Genomic DNA, 25,848 nt, shown 5'->3' on the forward strand with positions numbered 1-25,848 from the left:
TACAAATTGCTGTTTTGATATTCCATTAGTTTGCTAGGTCTGCTCTAAGAAAATACCACAGACTGTGTACCTTTAAAAAATGGAAATTGGGCAGCCCGGGTGACTCAGCAGGTTAGCACTGCCTTCGGTCCAGGGCCTGATCCTGGAGACCTGGAATCGAGTCCCATGTCCGGCTCCCTGTGGAACCTGCTTCTCTCCCTCTGCCTGTGTCTCTGCCTCTCTCTCTCTCTGTGTCTCTCATGAATAAAATCTTTAAAAAAATGGATTTTTTTTCCCTCATATACTGGAGTCTACAAGTCCAAGATCAAGGTATCAATAGGTTGTAGATTCTCTCATTAGCTTGTAGATAGCCACCTGTGTCCTTATATCGTCATCCCCAAGTCTGTGTGATCTGTGTTTATTCTCTTCCTCTTATAAGGATACTAGTCACATCAGATGAAGGTCCACTCATATGACCTCATTTTACCTTAATTACCTTTTTAAAGGCCTTATCCAAATACAGTCACATTCTGAGGTACTGGGGTTAAGACTTCAACGTGTAAATTTTGAGGGGACATAGTTCAGCCCATAAGAGATAATCAAATTGCTAACATAATAATTTTCCAAGAAATAACTTCCTTTCTAGTTGATGTTTTTATGCTTAATTAAGAAAACCTGGTTAGATCTGAATATATGAAATGTTTAAACGTTTACTTTTTAAAAATTTTATCCAATTAATTTTAGACTTTTCTGAGTAAATTCTTAGGTGTACTTCTCAGATATACATGGTACATTCAGTATCATTTGAGTGTTCATGTGTTTTTTCTGTATCTTCATTTTTACCTATATTATACATGTTTCTCCAAGGTACCCAACTTCATATAGAGAGATAATCAAGTATTTAAAGATGTACAAATTCCTTCCAGTGATGATGATGATGATGATGATGTGTGTGTGTGTATGTGTGTGTGTGTGTCTATTTGTATTTAGTTTATTTGTGGTTATTTATACAATTTGAATTGGCTAGTACTTCAATTTGTATTTGTGATTCTTTGAATTCCTGATTGTTAAAAGCATTCCTTTTGGTGTATACCATGTTCTCTTCCTGTTTCCTAGTAAGTCAATAATGAAACATAATAGTATTTAAACTACTGTTTCTGGGCAGCCCGGGTGGCTTAGTGGTTTAGCACCACGTTTGGCCCCGGGTGTGATCCTTGGAGCCCTGGGATCGAGTTGGGCTCCCTGCATGGCGCCTCTTCTCTCTCTCTCTCTCTCTCTCTCTTTCGCTGTGTCTCTCATGAATAAATATAATCTTAAAAAATAAAAAACTACTGTTCCTTTATGTCTAAACTATTGCCAGGCTAATTCTAATTCCTTTACAAATATTAACTGTTTAAACCTCATTTCTAGGGATACTTGGGTAGCTCAGTCAGTTAAGCATCTATCTGCATTCAGCTCAGGTCATGATCTCAGGATGCTGGGATGGAATCCTGCATCTGTTGGGCTTCCTGCTCAGCGGGGGAGCCTGCTTCTCCCTCTCCCTCTGCTCCTTCCCCCTGCTTATGTGCTCTCTCTCTCTCTCAAACAAATAAATAAAATCTTTTTTAAAAAACCCTCATTTCTATCCTGTGAGGTGAAGTCTATTATTCTGTTTTATAGTTGAGAACGCAGAGATGCAGAGATAAGTTAATTGTCCAAGGTCAACTGAGCTACTAAGTGATAGAGTCAAGATTAGAACATATCTCATCTGACTTCAGAGTCCATGCTTTTACTCATACACTCTGCAATTAAAAAAAAAATTGATTAATTAAAAAAAATTAACAAACTTAGAAGAGCTGTAACCATGATGGATTCTTACCATTGTGATATTTTTGGAATATATGTTTTACTACAGAATTGAGGTCATGCCAGAGATAAGTATTGTATAGTCGAAGTGGAAAATGTTAGGGGCCCTAGGTTGTGATCATTCTTTGTGCACTAGCTTCTTATAGGACCAGGCTGAGGAAATAGTTTCTCCAGAGATCTAAAGCAGGTATACCCTTCTACCCACTTCATAAGGATTTTTAAGGATCATATGAAATGGCTGTGAGATTTAGAGGTTCTGGCAAAAGTATATATGAAGCTGGTGTTGTTTTATTTACTATAATTCAGTAATCTCTCAACTCTCTAGAAGTCAGACTTACAGCATGTTCAGTCACCTAAAATAACAGCCTTAAGTCTAAAAACAGAAAGGAATCAAACAGCTACCTTAAAATGCACTTAATTTATTCCACTGAAGATACTATCATGCTTCATTTATGCCTGTTATCTTTTATTTTAAATATAGCTCTAATAAGTGTGTTTGTTTAACTTCTCAGCAGAAAATACCTCAGAAGCAGCAGATTAGAACTAGGTGTATTAAGAGGCAGGACGATTGTTTTTAGGCAGGAATATGGATGAAAGAAGCAAGAAATTTCAACCAACAGGTTGACAGAGAGGAAAAGAAAATATGAAAATGTTAAGATAAAAATACAAAATGAGAAAAACAGCAGTGTGGGACCATTTAGAGTAGGGATCAGTAACCATTCCAAAAGGCATGACAATATAATTATACAGTGATAATATAATATAGCAGGATAACATAAATGATTAATACAGTTATAATATTTATAATATAATATCACTATAGTGTAGTATCACTATTATAATGCTTAATGTAATTCTGGATGTTCATATTTCTAAGTGAGTGAACAATCATTCCAGAGAGAATTTAAGATTAACGATTATAGCAAAAGCTTCAATTATCTGCTAAATTCACTAGTGTGAAATATCTTATTCTGGCAATGCATGTCAAATATGGTGGGAACTTAGATTGCATTATACAAACAAACAAAAAAATTTTTTTAACTTTTATTTATTTTTAGAGAGAGAGGGATTGGGGTGGGGTGGAGGGTGACGGAGAGAGAGAATTTTAAGCAGGCTCCACTGTCGGGCATGAGTGGGGATGGATCCCACAACCCTGAGATCATGACCTGAGCTGAGATTAAGTCAGACACTTAACTGGTGAGCCACCACATGCCCCCACTTAATCAAAATGTTTAACATTTAATACACTTGCCATGCATGTTGAGGTAGTCTTGAATTTTTAAGAAAATTTATATACTTAATATAAAAATTTATTTTTTTTTCAAATTTTATATTTACAGTGATGTACCAATGAAATATTTAAAGTCTGTCTAATGAATTTGACTCATATTTACATGGTGTGATTAATGGTTTCATCTTTTCAGATTTATTTTTTTTTAGCATAAGATAGTCAAAGCTGGGAATAGTTCTAACAGAAACAATTGACTATAGTTACTAGAAAGATTTGCAAAATAACTATTCCAAATATTTTTAAAGATTTTATTTATTTATTTATTTATTTATTTATTTATTTATTTATTCATGAGAGACTCAGAGAGAGAGAGAGGCAGAGACACACAGGTAGAGGGAGAAGCAAGCTCGATGCAGGGAGCCCGATGTGGGACTCAATCCCAGGTCTCCAGGATCACGCATTGGGCTGAAGGCAACGCTAAACCTCTGAGCCACCTGGGCTGCCCTACTCCAAATATTTTTACAGCTATCACATTTTATTTTGTTTATATTAACTTAATATTTTAAAATGTTGACAAATGAATTAATGTATGTTTACACTGTCTTGTAGGTGGAGAAACTCTAATGTCAAAAATACTAGGTAATATCTCAGATTACGTGTTCACCTGGAACTTGAGTCAAAGTTGAAAGTTAAGGTTCCTGACACTCCAGTTGCTACCTCTGGTTCCTAGACTGCACAGTCAACAAATACCACAGAGCTCTTCAGCTTTGAAAACTGATGTTTATGTATAGATACTTTCATAATAAGTAATATTATTAATGAATTCAAGTATGAAAGTATTTAGTGTTAGTCAATTTCCCTATCAGTTATCTGTTACTGTCTGAGAAACTGTCTTAAAATGTAGCAGATTAAAACAGAAGCAATTTATTAATTCTTATGATCCAGTGGATTGACTGGGCAGTTCTTAGCTTTTGTCTTTTGAGTTCTCTCATGTGCCTGCATTCTAACTGAAGGATTTATCTGGATGGGAAGTTCTGAGAAAGCCTCACAGCCTGGCAGTTGGTCTGTGGGCTGTCTGCTCCACATGGCCTTTCCTCTGTCTTCCCTGCAAGGTGATCCCAGGCAGCATTCCAAGAGGGCAAAAGTGCAAGCTGCAAGGACTTAGGCCCAGGATCTGGTACTTGCATCATGTCATCTCTGCCACATTTTTTTGGCTAAAGCAAATCACAGGCCAGACCAGACTCAAAAGGGTTGGAAGATGAATCGCACCTCCTGGTGGGAGGAGCTGCAGAGCATTTGTGACCATATTTGGTCTCTTACATGTTCTTAGTAAACTCACCATTCATTTTAAGTGATATTATTAACCCATTAAAATACTAAATCATATGCACATTTACATTTTACAAAGACAATCCATATTTTCCATACATGTATTTTGGGGAAATACTTTTTGCAGTTGTTATACAATGACATTCTTCTGTGGTTTTGGTATGTTATATAAAAAATTTAGTGTACCATAGTACTTGTATTAAAACCTATAAAATAAAGTATTTAAAAATATTAAAATGTCTTTCTTAATTATAACCATAATTTTCCAAATTTAATACTCTTACTGAGAATGTTATTTGTATGCTGCATTCCACCAAAGATTGAAAGGTGTATTTTATTTTACGTGTATTTTTAACCTAGAATGCAACTAATGAACTCACTAAACAGTCATCAAATGTGAAGTCTCTGAAATTTGAACTCCTAGCAAAAGAAGAACACATAAAGGAAATGCATGAAAAGTAGGTTTTGATATTCGTATCCATTGTATTTGGTGCCACCTAGTGGTAGTTAACTCTATTAAACATTGCATCCAAGAAACAATGAAGTTGGGGGTTGTTTGTTTTTTAAAGATTTATTTATTTACTCATGAGAGACACAGGCAGAGGAAGAAGCAGGCTCCATGCAGGGAGCCCGATGTGGGACTCAATCCCGAGACCCCAGGACCTCACCGCGGATGGAAGGCAGGCGCTAAACCACTGAGCCACCTAGGGATACCCCTGAAGTTGTTCTCAAAATGAAGTTTTCCTTCTTTAGTTCATGTTTAAGCCTCAATAAAATGAAAGTTTAAGTAATATTACCGATAAGCATGGTTGGTGCCAAAATATTTGCTACTTTTCATCAGAGTAAGAATATAAAGTTAGATTTTCATTCTTAAACAATTAATTTTGAATGTATGTAAATTAGTAACCTAAAGACTATGAACAGGAAACTTCTGAATGTGGTAATTATTTGACCAAAACTATATACGTAGGTTGATCTTTTATTGGATTTAATTGCTTAAGTTTATAGAGCTAAGGGGAAAGGAAAGTTTGGTTTGTCTCTAAAATAAAAGGAAGATTACAAAAGTTTGTACTGCATGTGTATATTAACAAAAAGGGATTTAAAATGTTCTATCTCACTGAATCAAAATGATTTCCTTTCTATATCTTTTATACATATATTATGAGAGCTCAGGAATAATAACGTGTTTAGATAGAATTCCAGTCTGTGGTTGATAATTTGAGAACTCTACATATATATCTCAAGTACATATGTGTATACCACATTTTAAGTGAAGATAACTTGGAAGTGATATTAACAAGTGAATCTAGATGAAAGATTGGTTAATTTTTTAAACAAAATATCATCAAGTTTATTTATGAGTCTAAGGGGCAGTCTTGTTTACTATTTAACAGTAAGGGCTCTAGAGATGACATTCTTTGAATCCTGGCTCCTCTACCTGCTAGCTCTGTATCACAGTTTAATAGCATTCGCTCCTAAAATTCTTGTGAGGCTCGAATGAGTGCATGTAGAGCACTTGTAACAGAAACCAGCACACAGCAGGCCCACAGTAAATGCTATCTGTTATTATTTGGTAGTACTAGTAGTAGTTGCCACAGCAGCTGCCATTTTATACATGTTATCCACTTAAGCTACACTGAAGGGTCAATTCGATCACAAATGATACTAAATTAGAAGATACCATGCCTAAGTTTATTGTGTTTCTATATGATGGTATAAGATTTTACATTTGTTTATTAAAGTATAGAATTGTTTCCAGTCACTGTTAGACTTGTTCATGATCTCTAAAATCAGTTTGATTTTTCTTAGCAATGCAAGAATGTAATTTAAATATAACAATTTTAATTTTTCATAAATTTTGTCAATCTTTCTCAGTTTTTCTATTTTTAAAAAAGATTTTATTTATTTATTCATGAGAGACAGAGAGAGAGGGAAAGACAGAGACACAGGCAGAGGGAGAAGCAGGCTCCATGCAGGAAGCCTGACGTGGGACTCGATCCCGAGTCTCCAGGATCAGGCCCTGGGCTGAATGCGGCGCTAAACTACTTAGCCACCCGGGCTGCCCAGTTCTTCTATTTTTTGGTCTTAATGCATATATATATATATATATATATATATATATATATATATATATAATACTATAATTACCAATCACAACTGAATTACAGGTTTTACAAGTACTCAAAGTATTAATAGAACAATATTTCATCTCATGCAATTATCTTATTAATTTGCAATTAACATCAGATAGCATTTAAAAATTAACAGTAGGTATAGCACTGGATAATATGTAAGATTATCATATAATCATATAATCACTGTTAAAGTGTTTTCTAACACTCTCATTTTCCCCCCCTTTCAAGGATGTCTCGAATGGAGAGGGATATAACCATGAAAAGACATTTGATAGAGGACTTGAAATTTCGACAGAAAGTAAATTCAGAAAGTAATGAGAGTATTAGTGAAATGTTAGAAAATCTTGAAAAAAAGGTATTAACTTTTATGTTCTCTGACACTGAAAAAAATCACTTCCCTCTTACTTATATCTTTAACTTGAGTATTCAATCTTAATAAATTTATAGAAGATAACTATAGAATACATTTATACTGTTACACAATTATGTGCTCTGAAAGTACATTATTTGCTTTAGAATTCAAGACTCAGATCTCATACATAACATAGCTACACATTCTCTTTATATCTGTGAACATACCATGAGAAGATAATCAAGTATAAATTTAAAAATCTTCAATGCTTCTGGGGTATATAATTACATTTTATTCAGTATTTTAAAGTTTAATTTATACAACTTAAAATTATTTATTCACTTTATTTAATTTACAAACATAATGACAAATTGAAGCATATATGAAATGCAAATGGTGATAACCAGTAACTACTAGAAATTCTCTTAAAAATGTACTTATCACCTTTTTTAAAAAGTATACTTTTCCTTCTCTACACTTAGTTCGGTGTATTTAGGAAGACTGTTGTATTTAACATAGTTGCATATCTGACCCCAAAGTAGAAATCAGCAATTTGCTGACTAAGATTTTATTTTTTTTTAAAAAGGTGCTATTTGCACAACTCATAAAGCAGCTTGTACTTTGGCATTCATTAAATGTTATCCACTCCAGAGAGAGCATCTCTCTTACTTTCCTTTTTGGAGATAAAAATGTAAGTATCTGTTAGCTCAAATGGATTTAAGAGAGAAAATTTTACATGAGCAAGACAAATGCACATGGATTTTCTTTCTTTTTTTCCTCCACATACCCACATAAATTATAATTCTTATAGTTTTTTTTTCAGTGTTGTCCTTTAAATGTTGCTGATTTTTAAACCTTAATAATTGTTCCAGATATAGTCTTAGAGTCTTCGTATAAGTAATTATATATATTTAGTGGTATTGAATGAAAAAAGAAAAACTATTTCTTCTTTCAAATGTATAATAAAAATGTTGCATTACTTATTTAATTTTATTTTATAAAGTACATGTTATATGGTTCTAACTGAAAGTTATCCATTACTTGGATTGTTTAAGAATCAAAAACAACCACCTCTTGATTAAGGAAGTTTAGGTTAGTAACTAAAGGAAACAGTTAAAATTAGTATTGTTTTATTAGGTAGACCACTTCATACCAGCATTCATATATTTTTGTGCATTTTTTGTTTTGCTATTGATTTAAGGATTTTAGTCTCATTCACACTATGAGTGCTACAAACCTTATATGTTTATATCAGTTTTTAAACTTTTATTTATTTAAACTTGATATCATTTATGAGAAAATAAATTAGACATATTCCTGAATTTTTTTTGGTTTCTGTTACAACAAATGGAGTATACAACTAGGATAATAGTTACCTTTATGCTTTTACTGTAGGTGAAGACACTAACCGAAGAATGTTCCAACAAGAAGGTATCAATTGATTCACTAAAGCAGAGACTCAGTGTTGCCGTGAAAGAGAAGTCACAGTACGAACAGATGTATCAAAAAACTAAAGAGGAATTAGAAAAAAAAGTATGCTTTTTGGACATGTTAGCTTAGAAATGGAATATAACTGTATCTTTTTCATTTTTAAAGTTGTCATTTCTTCTCCCCAAAACTATTATGAGCAACCTAATTGTTTCAGATAACTGCAAAGAACATTTTTATCTCGACATGAAACACTAAGAATTTGTTTAACATTAATGATAGTGCTGTATTAGATAAATAGATTTTGTGTCTTGATAATATCTTTAAAATGAACATTATTGTTAAGGACTTGTCTAAGTGAATATAAATTTCTTAGATCCACCTAACCTTATAAACTAATTAAATATTTCCATTTGATATGTGAGATCTTTTGGTCTAAAATAGCTTCCATGTCTTTAATGATTTATTATTTTTAAAAATATGAACTAACTTTGATGATAAACATATGGGAATATGTACTCAGAATATTTATTGGAAAAAAATAAAATAAAAAATAAAAATTGCACATACATTCCACATAAAAAAAAGAAAATAAACGAAAACAACCATCAATTTTACCGAAATAAAAATAAATATATATAAAAAGAGAATCATGAAACCATTTCTCTATCTGACATATATACCTAACCCTTCCAAATATGTTTGTGAATCATTTTTTTATTCTGTTATCTCTGGTCTTTTTCAGGATATCAAACTAAGTTTCCTAGTATCAAAAATAAGTGAGACCGAATCTGCAATGGCAGAGATTGAAACAGCAGCATCTAAACATCTTCAAGGATTAGCACTGCAAAGTGAGCAAGCCCTGGAAAGTGCACAGAAGAAATTACTGTTAGCCAATGAGAAAGTTGAAGAGTTCACCATCTTTGTGAAGGTTTGAATTATTCATAGTTTACTAATCTGTACTTTACTTTCGTCAGGGTGGTGGCCTTCTTGAGATGAGGTGGGAACACTCCGAAGTTTCTTTTTGCTTTCTGAAACCGCAAAGAATCTTCTCCTACCCACTTGCCACGTTGTTCAAAATTTGTCTAGAAAAGATTTGGTTTTATAGTTTGAGTTTAACATACTCCATCCTATTTTTAATATTCTTTTCTTAACATCATTTCAGTGATGGAATTGTAATAATCATGTAATCAAGACAGGTCTTAAGATGAAAGCAGTCATTTCCTCTCCACTCTTCTTTTGAAAATCCAGCAAGAACAACCAGAAAGTTGCCTTAGTTTTATTGAAGCTCGGAGACATCTGAACCCCAGCCCATAACCTGTTAGACATGGAATGAGTAGAAGAATGGTAAATGATTTAGCAGAACAAACAGAAGACAAATCAAAGTGCCTGCAAAGGCTGTGCTGTCTAGAAATTATCTGACAGCTGAAGAACCTTAGAGAGCCTCAGTAATTGGCTACACAAGGAACCACTAAGAGTGACAGGGGAAGGGTGAATAAAGGTGGTTTGTTTGAAAGTCTTCATAAGGAGCTTTTTTGGCCTCTGGTCTGTACATTTGTCCCACATAATCAGACAGTATTCTTCCCTTAGGTCTTCTGAGACAATCAAGGAGGAGCAGCTCTGGTTTCAGAGATACCAGAAACCAGGGATCTGGTGATGCTCTGTCCCTTTAATCCCACTCTGAGTTGTTTATATCTCTTTTTGGTGCCTTTCATTCTGCCTTGTCTTATAGCTAGCAAATGAATCTGTTGCCAGTAGGTAGATGATAAGTTTCTTAAACTGAAGGACAATGTTTTATCAATCTCCACCTCCACAATATCTACCAGGTGCCTTGCAAAATATTCAGCATGTGGCAATAATCACTACTGAATCAAATTAAATTTCTATTAGAAATGTGAAATTCAAATGATAGTTCTTTGACCTTTCAAAATAAGCATCAAAACAGTTTGACTACAGTGGGAAAGTAACTCTATATTCTCTATTTTATCCTGAAATCACAATGTTTTATTTTGTTTTTTAGCAATCTTTCATGAGATTGAGTTACTTGTGCTACTTTGCCCTTCAGATGGCATGCATGATTTAAAAACTGGCATGTTGGGGCACCTGGTGGCTCAGTGGTTGAGCATCTGCCTTTGGCTCAGTGTGTGATCCCAGGGTCCTGGGATCAAGTCCTGTATCACACTCTCCACAGGGAGCCTGCTTCTCCCTCTGCCTATGTGTGTGTGTGTGTGTGTGTGTGTGTGTGTCTCACATGAATAAATAAAATCTTCAAACAAACAAAAAAACTGGCATATCATACTACAGAGCTGTAATAATCAAAACAGTAAGGTACTGACATAAAAATAAACACACAGATGAGTGGAACAGCAAAGAAAGCACAGAAATAAACCCACAGCTGTATGGTCAATTAATCTTTGATAAAAGAGGCAAGAATATGCAATGGAAAAAGTCAGTCCTTCAACAAATGGTGTTGGGAAAACTGGACCACTGCATGCAAAAGAATGGAACTGGATGGACCACTTTCTTACACTGTACACAAAAGTAACTCAAAATGGATTAAGGACCTAAATGTGAGACCTGAAACCATAGTAATCCTAAAAGACAACATAGCAGTAATTTCTCTGACATCAGCCATAGCAATATGTTTCTAGATATATCTCCTGAGACCAGGGAAATAAAAGCAAAAATAAACTGTTGGGATACATCAAAAAAAAAAAAAGTTTCTGCACAGCAAAAGAAACCATCAACAAAAACTAAAAGACAACCAATGGAAGGGGAGAAGATATTTGCAAATGACATCTGATTAAGGGTTAAGTATCCAAAATGTATAAATAATTTATAAAACTCCACACCCCCCAAAAAATAACCCAATTAAAAAATGGGCAGAAGACATGAACAGGCATTTTTCTGAAGAAGACATACAGATGGCCAAAAGACACCTGAAAAGATGCTCATCATAACTAATCATCAGGGAAATGGAAATCAAAACCAGAAGGCAAAAACCACCTCACACCTGTCAAGAATGACTAAAATCAAAAACACAGAAAAACATCAAGTATTGTTGAGGATGTGGAGAAAAAGGAATCCTTTCGCAGTGTTGGTGGGAATGCAAACTGGTATAACCACTATGGTAGGCAGTATAGAGGTTCCTCAAAAAATTAAAAATAGAATTACCATATGATCCAGTAATCACACTACTGGGTATTTACCCAAAGAATATGAAAACACTAATTTTCAAGGATATATGCACCCCTATGTTTATTGCATCATTATTTATAATAGCCAAATTATGGAAGCAGCCCAAGTGTCCATCAGTGGATAAATGGACAAAGAAGGTGTGATGTCTATATGTACAATGGACTGTTACTGAGCCATAAAAAAGAATGAGATGTTTGCAACAACATGAATGGATCTAGAGTACAATACTAAGTGAAGTAAGTCAGAGAAAAACAAATACCATATGATTTCGCTCATATTTGTAATTTAAGAAACAAATGAACAGAGAAAAAGACGAATCAAAAAAAACAGATTCTTAACTAGAGAACTAGTAGATGGTTACCAAAGGGGAGGTGGGAGGGTGGGTGAAATAGGTCAAGAGGATTAAGAGTACACTTATGATGAGCACTGAGTAATGTATAGAATTGTTGAATCACAGCATTGTACACCTGAAACTAATATGACACTATATATTAACTATACTGGAGTTAAAATTTAAAGAAACTGACATAATATAGCTGTAGAAATTTACTTCAATATATGAAATATTTTCAGTTCATGGAATTTTTATAAAATGAAAGTTTAAACTATGGAATAAAATAACATCACTAATTACTTTCTCCTTTCCCAAGTAACCTCATTATTATTTGATTTACTCGATTAAACTTGCCACATATATGTGTGTGTATTTTAATGTATATTATTTTATGTATATTAATATATTACTGTTCTCAAATCAGTCTTTTTGTTTGTTTCTCTGTCTAGATTGGTAGGTTATTTGGCATCTCTTAATACTCCACTAGAAACTTCTTTGCTCAACAGAAAGTAGAACATTTTTAAATCCACTTATCCCCATAGGTATTGATCTTATTTATAAGATACAACATTCCTGAGCTTATAGATTGGATATAAGATGGCAAATAACTGGATCTTATGTATAATGCCATATTCTTCATTCCTCTAAAAATAGGACCTTATGACATTTTATGCCACTGTTAATAGTACCCTGTTTAGAACAAATCCTTTACTTTGTTTCTCTGAAAATCATAGATACCTTGAGAGTTTTCTCATTTTAAAAATATCTACAAAATGAATGGAATAAAGCATTTGATCTGTTTTATCTCTTTTAACAAAGGTTTTGATGGATATAAAGTCAAACCAATACACCTTGCCTCAGAGGACCCCAAATGATTGCAGAGTATTAATTTTAGTAAACGTAATTTACCTTTTCCAGATTTAAAATGTCATTTCTTCCAAACACTTGTTGAGTAGTCTCACTGTTTAACTTATGATAAGCATTCGCATTGAATATTGTCATTATTCATGATGTAAAACCATTTTTATTATGACTGACTTCATAAGCCTTTGTTTTTTGTTTTATATCCAGATTAGAGTTTTGTTTGTTGCAGTTTTAGCCAAAATACAAAATATGAAATACATATTATAAGATTTACTTAAATGCCAATCATTTTTCTTGAAATATTCTTTGAATATATCCTTTTTAAAAAGAATTGATAACCAGAAGTTTTAAAATAGAAAAATGAATTTTATGATTACATATCTGATTATCATTGATTTGACAAAATTTCATGACCAAATTACTTGGCAAAATTATCTTTTAAAAAACAAGGCTTTTGGGATCCCTGGGTGGCGCAGCGGTTTGGCGCCTGCCTTTGGCCCAGGGCGCGATCCTGGAGACCCGGGATCAAATCCCACGTCAGGCTCCCGGTGCATGGAGCCTGCTTCTCCCTCTGCCTGTGTCTCTGCCTCTCTCTCTCTCTCTGTGACTATCATAAAAAAATAAAAATAAAAAAATAAAAAGTAAAAAACAAGGCTTTTAATTTTGTCCAAGAATTTGAATGATATTTAATGATAAAGTATCTAATTTCTAATTGTTGAAGAATGACATATTAATCCTTCATTTTTTTCACCAACAATGATGTACAGTATAAATGCCTAAATAGATAAATTAAGGATTCCTGTGGTTTCATGTCTTAAATATTACATAATAGGAGATAAATATTTAATTCATGTATTAAATATTACATAATAGGAAAAGATAAAAGATATCGATAAGCCATTTGTTAGTACTCTTTTAGAACTTTTCCACTTTATTTCAGTTTGGTATTGGATCACTTGCATTAGAATCAACGGATTCTAAAGCTTTCATATAAAATGCATAATTTAGGGCCCCAAGTTTATTGAATCAAAATCCTTGTGGGGGTGAGGCCTAATAACCTGAATTTAACAAGTTGAGTGATTATTATGCATAATACAGGTTTTAAAACACTGCCTTCAATTGTTTTTATTAGTTGAATCCATATATGATTTGGTGTTTAATAGAAGCCTAATGGTAATTTGAAATTTGTTTTTCTTAACTGTATTTTAGAGCCCATATGTAGTTAATACTGGCATTACTTCTGCTGCTTAATCCATTTTTTTAATAAAGGCCAAACCATTAGCAAAGACTGGACATTTGGCTGTGAGGAATGAAAGGACTGTCATCCTTTTCTTCCTTGTACATATGTATGGTGAGAGGGCTGGGAGGGAATGCTCAGGAGCGAGGCTACATACCATCAGTGACTTCCTAAATCTTTACTGTGTTAGGGCTAAGCTTTTTAAATATTTAAAATCTCCATAATTTGGCCCTATCCTGCTTAGAATCTAATCTTCTTCCCCACTACTCTCCAACTTTCACCTGTAGTGTTCTTTCTTGCCTTTGCACAGTTTTCCTTCCCACTGAGCATTTTGTCATTCTTTATCTGCAGAGTACTGGCATGTAACAAGGTTCATTAAATTCTCAAGGAATTGACTTTATATCAGCCTCAAGGATGATACTAGCCACATAATCGCTGCTTAGATAGAAAACTCTGTGAAGGCAAGAGCTGTGCATATTCCTTAAAGAGCATAGTTAAAGAATGTGCATTTTCCTACATGGAATATTGTGGTAAAAAGGATTCATTCTGTACAGAACTTATTAGGGTATCACGTACTTTTGTGTAAAAGTACTTAATAAATATTATTACTCATATTAATAGCAATAATGTTTGTTCAGGCCCTGTTGTGGAATCTGTGTTCCCTTTAGTCTTTGCATTTTTCATAGAGCACAACCAGATTAGAGAAGAGGTGGAATGACCATCTGTTCTAGATCTAGTCTTCAATATGGAATTTTGCCCTGGGGTAAAATCAAGTGCTTTGAGCATGTGCGCTGGATATATGTGGCAGAGCTGAGGCTTTGAATCCTCCTAGTAACTGAATAAAACACACAAGGGAAATTCCTAGAAGTATTTGCTCAGTTTGATTGAGCCCTGATATAGGCTTGTTAATGTGCTTATATGTGAGAGTCATATGCCAGATTCTATCTTCTCAATGGTTTTTGTGCTTTGAAATAAATATCAGCCAAAGAACAACATTTAGCTGGAAGCTTAAATCATTTAATTACCAATATGTGCTTGCTTTGGAAAGATTTAGTAAGATGTTTTGGGCATATAAATTTCTTGCTTCTTTAATGAGAACATTTGTGGAGCACTATAATTTTATTTTTATATGTACAATTGTTAATACTTTGGCACGATCTGCGTCTTAAATATGATTTTTTTCCTGTTCTTTTTCTCCAACTTTATTGGGACATAATTGACATATAACACTATATAATTTAAGGTATACAGTGTGATGATGTGGTATATGTATATATCATGAAATATTTACCACAATAAGGTTAGTTAACACATCCTTCACACCTCACATAATAACCATTTAGTTGTTGGTGTTGTTATGGTAAAGACATTTGAAACCTACTCTTATAGCAACTTTCAAGTATACAATAGTTATGTTAACTGCAGTCACTATGCTGTATATTACACCCTGGAATTTATTTTTCTTATAAGTGGAGGTCCATACCCTTTGACCAATGTCTCCTTCCCTTCACCCCTTAGCCCCTGGCAACCAATGTTCTACTCTCTGTTTTTACAAATTCAGCTTTTTAGATTCCGCAGGTAAGAGACATCATATAGTATTTGTGTTTCTCTGACTTATTTCACTTACTATATTGCTCAAAAGGTACATCCATGTTGCCACAAATGGCAGGATTTCCTCCTTTTTATGGCCCAATAATATTCCATTACATATACGCCATGTTTTCTGTTGTCCATTCATCAATGGACACTGAGGTTGTTTTCACATCTTGGCTATTGTAAATAATGCTGCAATGAATATGAGAGTGCAGATATACTTTCGGATCCTGTTTTCATTTCCTTTGGATATATTCCCAGAAATGGGATTGCTGCATCATATGGTAGTTCTGCTTCTAGTTTTGGAAGGCCTTCTGCACTGTTTTCTACAGTGGCTGTACCAATTTACATTCCCACCAACAGTGCATGGGGTTCCCTTTTTGCCACATCCTTGAAAAACATTGGTTATCTCTTACCTATTTAGTAGTAGCCATTAGGTTCATGAAGTGATATCTCACTGTGGTTTAGATTTGCATTTTCCTAATGGTTAGTGAGACTAAGTACCTTTTTATGTACTTGTTGGCTATTTGTATGTGCTCTTTGGCAAAATGCTTATTTTGGTCCTTTGCTCATTTTAAATTATTTAGATTTTTGCTATTAAGTTGTATAAAGTTTCAAGTCAGGAAGTATGATGCTTTGTTCTTTCTCAAGGTTGCTATGACTATTCAGATCTTTTGTAGTTCCATATAAATTTTAATATAGTTTTTCTATTTTTGTGGAAAATGCTATTGGAATTTTGATAGGGATTGCATTGAATTTATGGATGGCTTTGGGTAATATGGACATTTTAACAGTATTAATTCTTCTGATCCATGACCATGAAATATCTATCCATTTATCTGTATCTTCAGTTTCTTTAATTAATATCTTATAATTTTGAATATTTAAGTCTTTCACTTTGTTCTTTAGATATATTTCTAGGTATTTTATTCTTTTTGATGCACTTGTAAACAGGATTTTTTTCTTAATTTATCTTTCTGATACTTCATTGTTAGTATAAACAACAGTGACTGATTTTGTGTATTAATCTTGTATCCTACAACTTTACTGAATTTATTGATTAGTTCTAACAGTTTTTTGATAGAATGTTTAGGATTTTCTATATTATAATATCATGTCATCTGCAAATAGTAACAGTTTTACTTCTTCCTGTCCAAAGGTAATTGTTCACGGTCTCTTATGATCTTTTATATTTCTCTGGTATCCGTTGTAACATCTCTTTCATTTCGGATTTATTTTCATTTATTCCTGGTGAGCCTAATCAAAACTTTGTCAAATTTGTTTATCTTTTCAAAAAACCAGCTCTTAGTTTCATTGATCCTTTCTATTGTCTTTTTAATCTCTTTTTTATGTCTGTTCTAGTCTTTGTTATTTCCTTCTTTGTACTTTCTACTTTCTTTCATTTGTTTTCACTTTATAATTCCTTGAGGTAGAAAGTTAGGTTCTTTTTTTGAGATTTTTCTTGTTTCTTTAGTAGGCATTTATCACTGTGAACTTTCCTTTTATTTTTATTTTATTTTTATTTTTATTTTTTTTAGAGAAGGCATGCTTGAGCAAGGGAGCAGGGGCAGAGGGAGAGAGAATCTCAAGCAAGCTCCCTGTGCAGTGTGGAGCCTAATGCAGAGCTTGATCTCATGACCCTAAGATCATGACCTGGACCAAAATCAAGAGTCAGTTGCTTAACTGACTGAACCACCTAGGTGTCCCTGAACTTTCCTTTTAGAATTATTTTTGCTGCATCCCATAAATTTTGGTGTTACATTTCCATTTTTATTTGTCTCAAGGTATTTTTTAAATTTCTCTTTTGATTTCTTCTTTGGTCCATTGGTTATTCAGTAGCATTTGTTTAATCTTTATATATTTTTTAATTTTCTAGTTTTCTTCATGAAGTTGATTTCTAGTTTCATATCATTTCAGTTCTCTTAAATTTATTAAGTTTTTTTTTGTGGTCTAACATAATGCATCTTGGAAAATGTTCCATGTGCACTTGAGATGAATGTGTATTCTGTTGCTTTTGAGTGGAATGTTTGCAAATATTTGTTAAATACATCTGGTAGTATCTCATTTAAGACCAATGTTTCCTTATTGATTTTCAGTATGGATGACCTATCCATTGATATAAGTAGGTATTAAAATCTCCCCTACTTCTATTGTATTACTGTCTATTTCTTCCTTTAGGTCTATTAAAATTTGCTTTATATTTTTAGGTGTCCCTAGGTTGGGTGCATAAATATTTACAAATGTTATGTCCTCTTGTTAGATTAACCCTTTATCATTATGTAATACCCTTCATCTTTTACTGCAGTCTTTGTTTTAAGGTCTGTTTTATCTGATACAAGTGTAGCTATTCCAGCTACCTTTTAGTTTCCATTTGCATGGACTATTTTTGTCCATCCCTTCACTTTCAGTCTGTGTATATTCTTACATCTGAAGTGTGTCTCTTGTAGGCAACAGATAGATTAGTGTTGATTTTTTATTCATCCAGTCAATCTGTGTCTTTTGATTGGAGAATTTAGTTCATTTACATTTAAAGTAATTATTGATAGGTGTGTCCTTATTGCTATTTTGTTAATTATTCTTTTCTCTTTATCTTTTGTACTTTTACTATAGCTTTTTTTCTTGTAGTTACATGAATCTTACATATAATAAATTATACCTACAAGTCTATTTTATTTTGAGAGCAACTTATGTTTGATAACAACTTAAGTCCCATTCTAAAGCTCAACGTTTTTATTCTCACTCTGTTTTGTTTTTGATGACACATTTTACATCTTTTTATCTTTGTATCTCTTAACTAATTATTGTAATCATAGCTATTTTTACTACTTTGGTTTTTTAACATTCATTCTACCTTTGTAAGTAACTAATTGTGGTTTTGATTGCATTTCTTTGATGAGACATGATTCTTAATGTAGATAATCCTAGAGATTTATAAAACAGATACTAATGTTAAATAAGAGAGTTTAACCATTTCATGAGACATAAGGTTGAAATACAAAAATCAAACGTATTTTTATATATTAACAGTAAACAATTAGAAAATTAAATAGAAAATGTTCAACTTACAATAGCATTAAAAATTATTTAAATAAATTCAAGAGAAGACATGTAAGCCACCAAATATTGGAATGAATGTGGAGAATGGAGATATTTCATCCAGTATTGGTGGTACAAGATATGGTGGAAATCTCTAGAAATTCTAATAAATAAAACATTCACCTACCATATGACTCAGCAATTCTACTTCTGGGTATTTACTCAAGAGAAATGAAAACATATGTGTACAAACATATTTACAAATATGTACAGCAAAACTTATAGCAGTTTTATTCATAATAGTCAAGAACTGGAAATATTAGGGGAAAATGCATTTTGGAAAATTCTAAAATCATCATTTTAGATGATGGGGTATCATAGAGGGGTAAAATCATCATTACCCCTCCCCTCCATCCCTTGAAATCAAGAAGCAGACAAGAATTAGAAACAAAAATTGAACTTTTCACAGTCAACCTAAGTCAGAGCTAAACTCTGTATTCTAAAATACATGGAAGAACAGCAAAAAACAGGTAAGATTGGTGAAAGCATGCAAAACACAGAAATAAGACTCCATGGAAAGAAGACTTAGGTCCTACAGACCTCTGAAAGATCAAGACCTCTTAGAAGATGAAGTTCACAAGGGGTACAAATCCAACATCCACTACTTGCAGCAGTGGAACAGGTCTACAGAAGTTTGTGGTAGCCATCCTAGAACTGGTTTGCTTCTTTAAGGAGCCAAGGCTTAATGAAGAATAAGAGAGACCAGGAACGTCTGAAGGAGGCAGCTTTTCTCATAGCAACCAAGAAAATAGATTCCTTAAATTGTAAAAAACAAACAAACAAACAAACAAACAAAAAAAACAAAAATAACCTGGTTAATGGAATTCATCAAAAAAAATTAAAGTCATATGCAAAATTTCACTAGCCTGAAACATAGCACAGGCCCCTCTGCCATGTAACCTTCTATAAATAGGTGGTCTAGGAAAAAATCTTTTTCAAAAATGAAATGAACTAACACACTATCTATGCAAATATACTAGAATAAGGATGGAGAAAAACAGAAAAAGTGTCAGGAAAAGAAGTTTAACCACAAATAAGTTACTACAGAGCAGATGAGAAATTTTAGTATGAATTTAAAATATTAGTAAAATAATTTCCTCTAAAAAGCACATGTTTAAGGTGGAATTAAATGTAAGAATTTAGGAAAAAGATGATGAGACACTGGAGCAGATGAAACCAAGGTGGCTGGCAAAGAAGTAAAAAAATAAATTATCTCAGGAAATATATATATTACTGGTTTCATATGAATATGTGTGTGTCAACAATTTGGGTGTGGGAGGAATTGCCTAGGAAGGGCATCAAATAAGTTTCTGGAGTATGAAGACTTTCTATATCTTGAGCAGGGTGGTGGCTACATATGTGCATACAACTGCCAAAGCTCATCACCTTAAAATATGTGAGCTATTTCATTCATAATTATGTCTCAGTTAAAAAAATAAAGCATATTATGGGAAAAAGAATTTTTGAAGCAAGTGACAGAGACTCAACATATGTATAATTCAAGTCTTCAAGGAAGAAAACAAATAAAGGAGCAGAACAAATATTGAACCTATAATTCAACAATAATTTCCAGAAATAAAGACTTCTAAGAACATAACATGAACCAGGGAAAATTGATCTTAAATATGTCATACCCTAGGTGTGTTTAAGTAAAGTTTCTGGACTTAAAAAAAAAATAAAGAACAGCTAAGTTAAAAGCTCAAGTCATGTGTAAGAGAGGAAAAAAACCGAGAGACAACTCTGAAAAGCCATCTTATCTCCAGAATTCCCCATAAGTTGGCACAAAGCCTCTGTTGGAACTGCAATGCACTTCATTCCCCTCTGCCCAGGCCTGCTTCCCTAAATTTTATACAGATGTTGTTTCTAAGTATGTTTCCCCAACAAACCTCCTGCCCACAAATCTTCATCTCAGAATCTTGTTTCTAGGTAATCTGACCTGATACATACCACAAAGAAAACCTTAATTCTGAAAAGCAGAAATAGGATAGATAACTTTCTCTGAGAGTAATGCTATAAAACTGCAATTAATTACAAAACCAGAAAACAGAGGTCACTACCACCTAAATATTTATAAGAAAAAGTTCTTAGATCAAGAAGGGTATGTGAACAAATAGCAGAATATCCCTAAAAGAATTATCAGAACCCACGGATAGCTAAAACAGTGCTCAAAAATTTATAATCTTTTATATTTACATTAGTAAACAAGAAAAAATGAAAATAAACATTCCACTCAAGAATTAAAACTAGAATCTAAAGATTGAATAGAAATTAATCATTTAAAAATGTACAACTAATGAACATAAGAGTTGTTTTTAAAAAAGAAAAGAAAAATCAATAAAACAGATGGACCTAATTAAGAAAAAGAGAAAGTACAACTGTACAGAACAAGTGATAGGTAATAGTAACCATAGACACAGGAGGAAAAAATCATGGCAGATTACTTAGCTCAATTGTATGCAAATACATTTGAAAATCTGGATGAAATGGGTAATTTTCTAGGAAAATATAATGTTCCAAATCTCTCCTAGAACAAAGTAAAAGTTAAAGTAAATAATCAGAAAGGTACCTTTTTACCTTCCCCTGCAGTAAATACTTAACCAAATTCAGACAAGTGCTACTACAGTAGAGAAGAGATAAATTCAATTTTATTAAAACTATAGAGCACAGAAAAGAGAAAGATACTTCCACATTTTGGGGAAGACTTCACAAAATTGAAAAAATCAATCTCATACTAATGTAGAAATCCTACAATAAAATATTAGCAAATAGAGGTCAGCAGCATATCAAAAAATAATATATCACACCAAGTGGAGTTTATTCCAGAAATGCAAGGATAATTCACTACTAAGGAAATTACTAGTAATCCTATTAGTAGATATATGATGGAAAATCATAATAGTTCATATGGATGGTAAAATTGGCTTAAGATATTTTGACATTTGTTTTTATAAGAAATAAAAATGAGTATAGAGATAACTATATTACACTGTGTATTGTAGGTTAATATATGAAAAAATATTTCTTAATGTATTAAAATATGGCTCTCAACTCAAAGCTGGCATAGCATTTCCTAAGAAGTAGAAGGAGTCTCACTAAAATTAGGAACAAGTCAAGTACATCCATCAGTTCTGCTATTTAATGTTGTTCCAGAGGAACTTAACCAATGCAATCGGAAAAGAAAGAAATTAGAAATAGAGAATTTGGAAAATGAACGATAAAATTACCAATATTTGGAGATATGATTCAATACCTAGAAACTAAAGATTTGAAAAATTGTAACAAAAAAGAAGCTTCAGTAAGCTCAATATATGTCAGCAATCTTTATGTATTCAAGCAACAATTAGTATTAGAAGCAGCCTCCCAATAAGTAAACAACTAGTAAGAAAAATAAGCTAGAAAGAGAAAACTTAAAAATGATCCTAAGAAACACACAAAAAAGCCTAACTGGGGAGAACACCATGGTCTTCAGTTAGGAAGACTTAACATGCTACAAGTTTCCCTTGACCCAAATGAAATCTAACATGATTGAAATAAAATTACTGGTAAGATTTGTTTTTTAAGCGGAGGGAAACTAGACAAGGTTCACATGGAAGTTCTTATGGAAAACCAAAGAAGCAAAAATTTCCAAGGAAAACCTGAAAAAGAAGGGTAGTAAGAGGGAGCTAGCCTTGCCAGATGTTAACATTCGTTCTAAGGCCTCACTAAGTTTAGATACATTATAAAGCTTCACTAATAAAGAGAGATGGGACAGAACAGAAAATCAGACACCTAAACACATAGGAGATCAGTGGGAAAAAGGTGAACTTTTTTTTTTTAAGATTTATTTATTTGTTTGTTTATTTATTTATTTATTTGATAGAGAAGAGAGAGAGCAAGGCGGGGAGGGGCAGAGGGAGAGCAAGAGAGTGTCTTAAGCAGACTGTGCTGGGCATGGAGCCCAATTTGGAACTCCATCTCATAACCCTGAGATCATGACTTGAGCCAAAACCAAGAATTGGGTGCTTACCTGACTATGCCACCCAGACACCCCAACTTGAACTTCTTAATAAATGGTGTGGGATGACTGAGTATGATTTTATGTAATGATTTCTAAATGATGACAAATGGGTAAAAAGTTTAAAAATGAAAAATAAAAACTTTAAAATAGCAGAAAATCCCGGTTAGAAAATACATTTATATATCTCTCATTGTGGAGAATGCTTTTTAAAGTATCACACTAAATTTAAAAGTGAGAAAGAAAGGAAAAGAATCATTGAATATATGAAAAATAAATATTTTTCCTTGACATGAAATACTGTAATTACTGTTGATAGAAAAATACAAATTATGAAAAAATCTAGATATGTACAATATACAAATGTAATATCCAAATATGTAAACAACTCCTGGGGTACCTGGGTGGTTCAGTCAGTTAAGCATCTGCCTTCAGCTTGGGTCATGATCCCAGGATTCTGGGATCAAGCCCCACATGGGACTCCCTGCTCAGCAGGAGGCCTGCTTTTCCCTCTTCTGTTCTTGCTCTCTTTCTATCTCTGTTTTGATATCTGTTTCTCTCTGAAATAAATTAATAATTTTTTAAACTCCTATAAATTACTAGGAAAAAATAGAAAAACAAAAAAAATACCTCTTCTTAGGCTCATGTTCAACTTTTTTTATATAAGAGAAATGAAATTTTAAAATACAACGAAAAAACAAACTACAGTTAAATCCTAGATTAGTGTTTTGCTAATGGTATAGAGAAATAAGTAGTTTTGGATGTTCTTTGAAAGGTATATCTTGGTACTATCTTGGAGAGTGGGGGGAGATTAAGTAACAGCTTTCAAAATTACAGTAAGACAAACTCTTTGGTCCAGCAATTTCACTTCTAGGGATATATCCTAGAGATGCAAAATGTATACAGGAGCACTGTTATTTATTGCAACATAGCTTGAGCTGGCAAAAGATGGAGAAATAACCCTAACATCTTTGCTAGCCTACTCTCAGATCACAAAGCCAGGCATTGAGGTCCAGAGCTGTGTCTATCCAGAGTAAGGGCTATCCTTTTCTTATGCATGCATAGGCATGGTATGGGCCAGCATTGATTCATTTCTCAAAGGGAGAACTTAAAGGCTCTTGTGAGGCTATCCTCGGTTTTGTTGTCGTTGTTGTTTAAAGATTTTATTTATTTATTCATGAGAGACTCAGAGAGGTAGACACTAGGCAGAGGGAGAAGGCTCCCTGCAAGGAGCCCGATGCAGGACTCGATCCCAGGACCCCAGGATCATGACCTGAGCCAAAGACAGACACTCAACTGCTGAGCCATCCAGGCATCCCCTGTCCTAGGTTTTTAATTTATTTCTATATTGTTATCTTGCCCACACATAACTTAATTACATATTTGCCCAACTTGTCTTTATCAAGTCCTTGCAAAGCTTTTCTGATCCAGTTTTACTAAAATAGAAACAACTCTCTGCAGCTGTTTTTCATCAGTTTATATAATGAGTAAACTAATCACATTATTAACCTATTACAACAAATATACACACATTTAGGAATAAACAATGACAACTGGCATCAGCTCAGTGGTCAGGAGTAGTTGTGCTCTGGCATGATGAAAAGTAGCTTCCCTGCTTCAAGCATTCACCAACTAAGATATCAGCTGGTAAATCTGAAAGAGGGATTGGAGAGTTTGGTTAATCCAGCAAGTTGGTTAAGTGCTCATTTAAGAGAGCTTTTATTACATACAGATAATAAGAGCAATCTATTATGTTCCAAAGTAAATAAAATCAGAGTAACCCTAATAAGCAATGCTTTGCTGATATATTCACATTTTTATATTGTGACTGCTTAGTCTTCATTTATGACTTCCATATGAGCCCACATTCTTTCCAACATGTTGCAGGCTTTGGCCAAAGAGTTACAAAGTGATGTCCGTGAGATAAGGCAACAAATCAGAGAACTACAAAAAATCCAAAAAAACAGGGATGCTCGTAAAACCTCAACCCATAAAGCCCAGACCTTGGCAGCTTCTATCCTAAACATTTCACGGTCAGATCTAGAGGAAATAATGGATACAGAAGACGAAATGGTAAGATCACTTAAATATTTATTAATAAAGGGCTTTGGACACATTGAACTTAAACACATACTTCTATTTGTTTTGTAATTCGTAGAGTTTCATCTTCAAGATAATATTAATGAAGGTCAGCTTAGTAACGTATGGGTGAAAGTTACATCAGGGGTATTAACCAACTCAGAAAACGTTTAGAGAAATTTCTCTGTATAATAGAGAAGTAAGCCATTGCATAAAACCTTTAGAACTGCTTGTTATTCAAGTCTGTTATTCAAATTCTTTCCTGTCTCTTCCATTTTCTTTAATTTAGTTAATCATATATCTTGTGAGCTAGAATTTTTAATTAAGCCAATTTGAATGGATTTAGTTAAGGTGGGTCATCATTGATTTGAGGACTTTTCCTCCTAAGTGAGCAAAAGTAGTAGATCTATTGGCTTTCCTAGATAAATTCAAAATTATTGTTGATCAAGTTAAAGAAAAAATATATTTATAGCTTTAAATTGGGTAAAGTCCTCCTGTCTGAGTGAATTTATGTGCATATATATATGAGTCTTCAGTAGCAGTTCTGTACCTCCTGGGGATGCCACTGCATTTTTAACGTAGTTATGACGTCTTAGCAGAATCTCACCCTGTATACAGTCTTCTGTGAAACCTAAGGGTGATACTCAATCCTGTCCTCCTGTTAAGTCTCTGAATTTTGATACATTAGTATCAGATTTGATTGTTTGGAAACATTAAAGAGATGATGGTGCTAGTAGCTTCCCAATAAATATATGCTCAATGAATAAATAAAATGATAGACTTAAATGTTTATATGAGAACATCCTCCAGCTGCCCCATCAGCTGCTCAGAAGACTTCTGCAGAAAATAAAGAAAACAAAAATTTCTGCAGTAGAGCAGATCTACAATTTGCAAAGGTTTTTAAACTGCTAAGAATTCTTAGAAAAGAAGTCAAAGGAATCCTGCAGAGATGATTTTCATCCCCTGGGTGAATAGAATAGTGAACTCTCAGTTTCCTATTTTCAGCACCTATGCTACAATACCTATGACTTTCTACACTTTGAATTCACTTTGTGAATTCTGAACTTTGAAGTACAAGAGCATTATCAAATGTAGTATCAAATATAAAACACACAGGAAATAATAGTATCTTTGGCAAGGGTGTTAACTATACC

The 25,848-nt window shown here is 33.3% G+C and overlaps 1 protein-coding gene across 13 annotated transcripts in view; it reads left to right on the top strand.

Moving 5' to 3' along the window:
• CNTLN (centlein) overlaps positions 1 to 25,848 on the top strand; it is a 316,659-nt gene that overhangs the window by 276,017 nt on the left and 14,794 nt on the right. For 7 of the 13 annotated variants that reach the window (XM_077912082.1, XM_077912073.1, XM_077912080.1 and 4 more), the window contains 6 exons: positions 4,745 to 4,842; positions 6,748 to 6,874; positions 7,458 to 7,562; positions 8,267 to 8,404; positions 9,045 to 9,230; positions 24,503 to 24,688. In XM_077912082.1, coding sequence (XP_077768208.1) covers positions 4,745 to 4,842; positions 6,748 to 6,874; positions 7,458 to 7,562; positions 8,267 to 8,404; positions 9,045 to 9,230; positions 24,503 to 24,688 — 840 coding nt within the window. Of the gene's footprint in view, positions 1 to 4,744; positions 4,843 to 6,747; positions 6,875 to 7,457; positions 7,563 to 8,266; positions 8,405 to 9,044; positions 9,231 to 24,502; positions 24,689 to 25,848 lie in introns of those variants that run through there. The other 6 variants (XM_077912077.1, XM_077912078.1, XM_077912079.1 and 3 more) reach the window with 4 other exon arrangements.

The sequence above is a fragment of the Canis aureus genome, chromosome 10, assembly GCF_053574225.1.
Source record: "Canis aureus isolate CA01 chromosome 10, VMU_Caureus_v.1.0, whole genome shotgun sequence".
Lineage (NCBI taxonomy): Eukaryota > Metazoa > Chordata > Mammalia > Carnivora > Canidae > Canis > Canis aureus.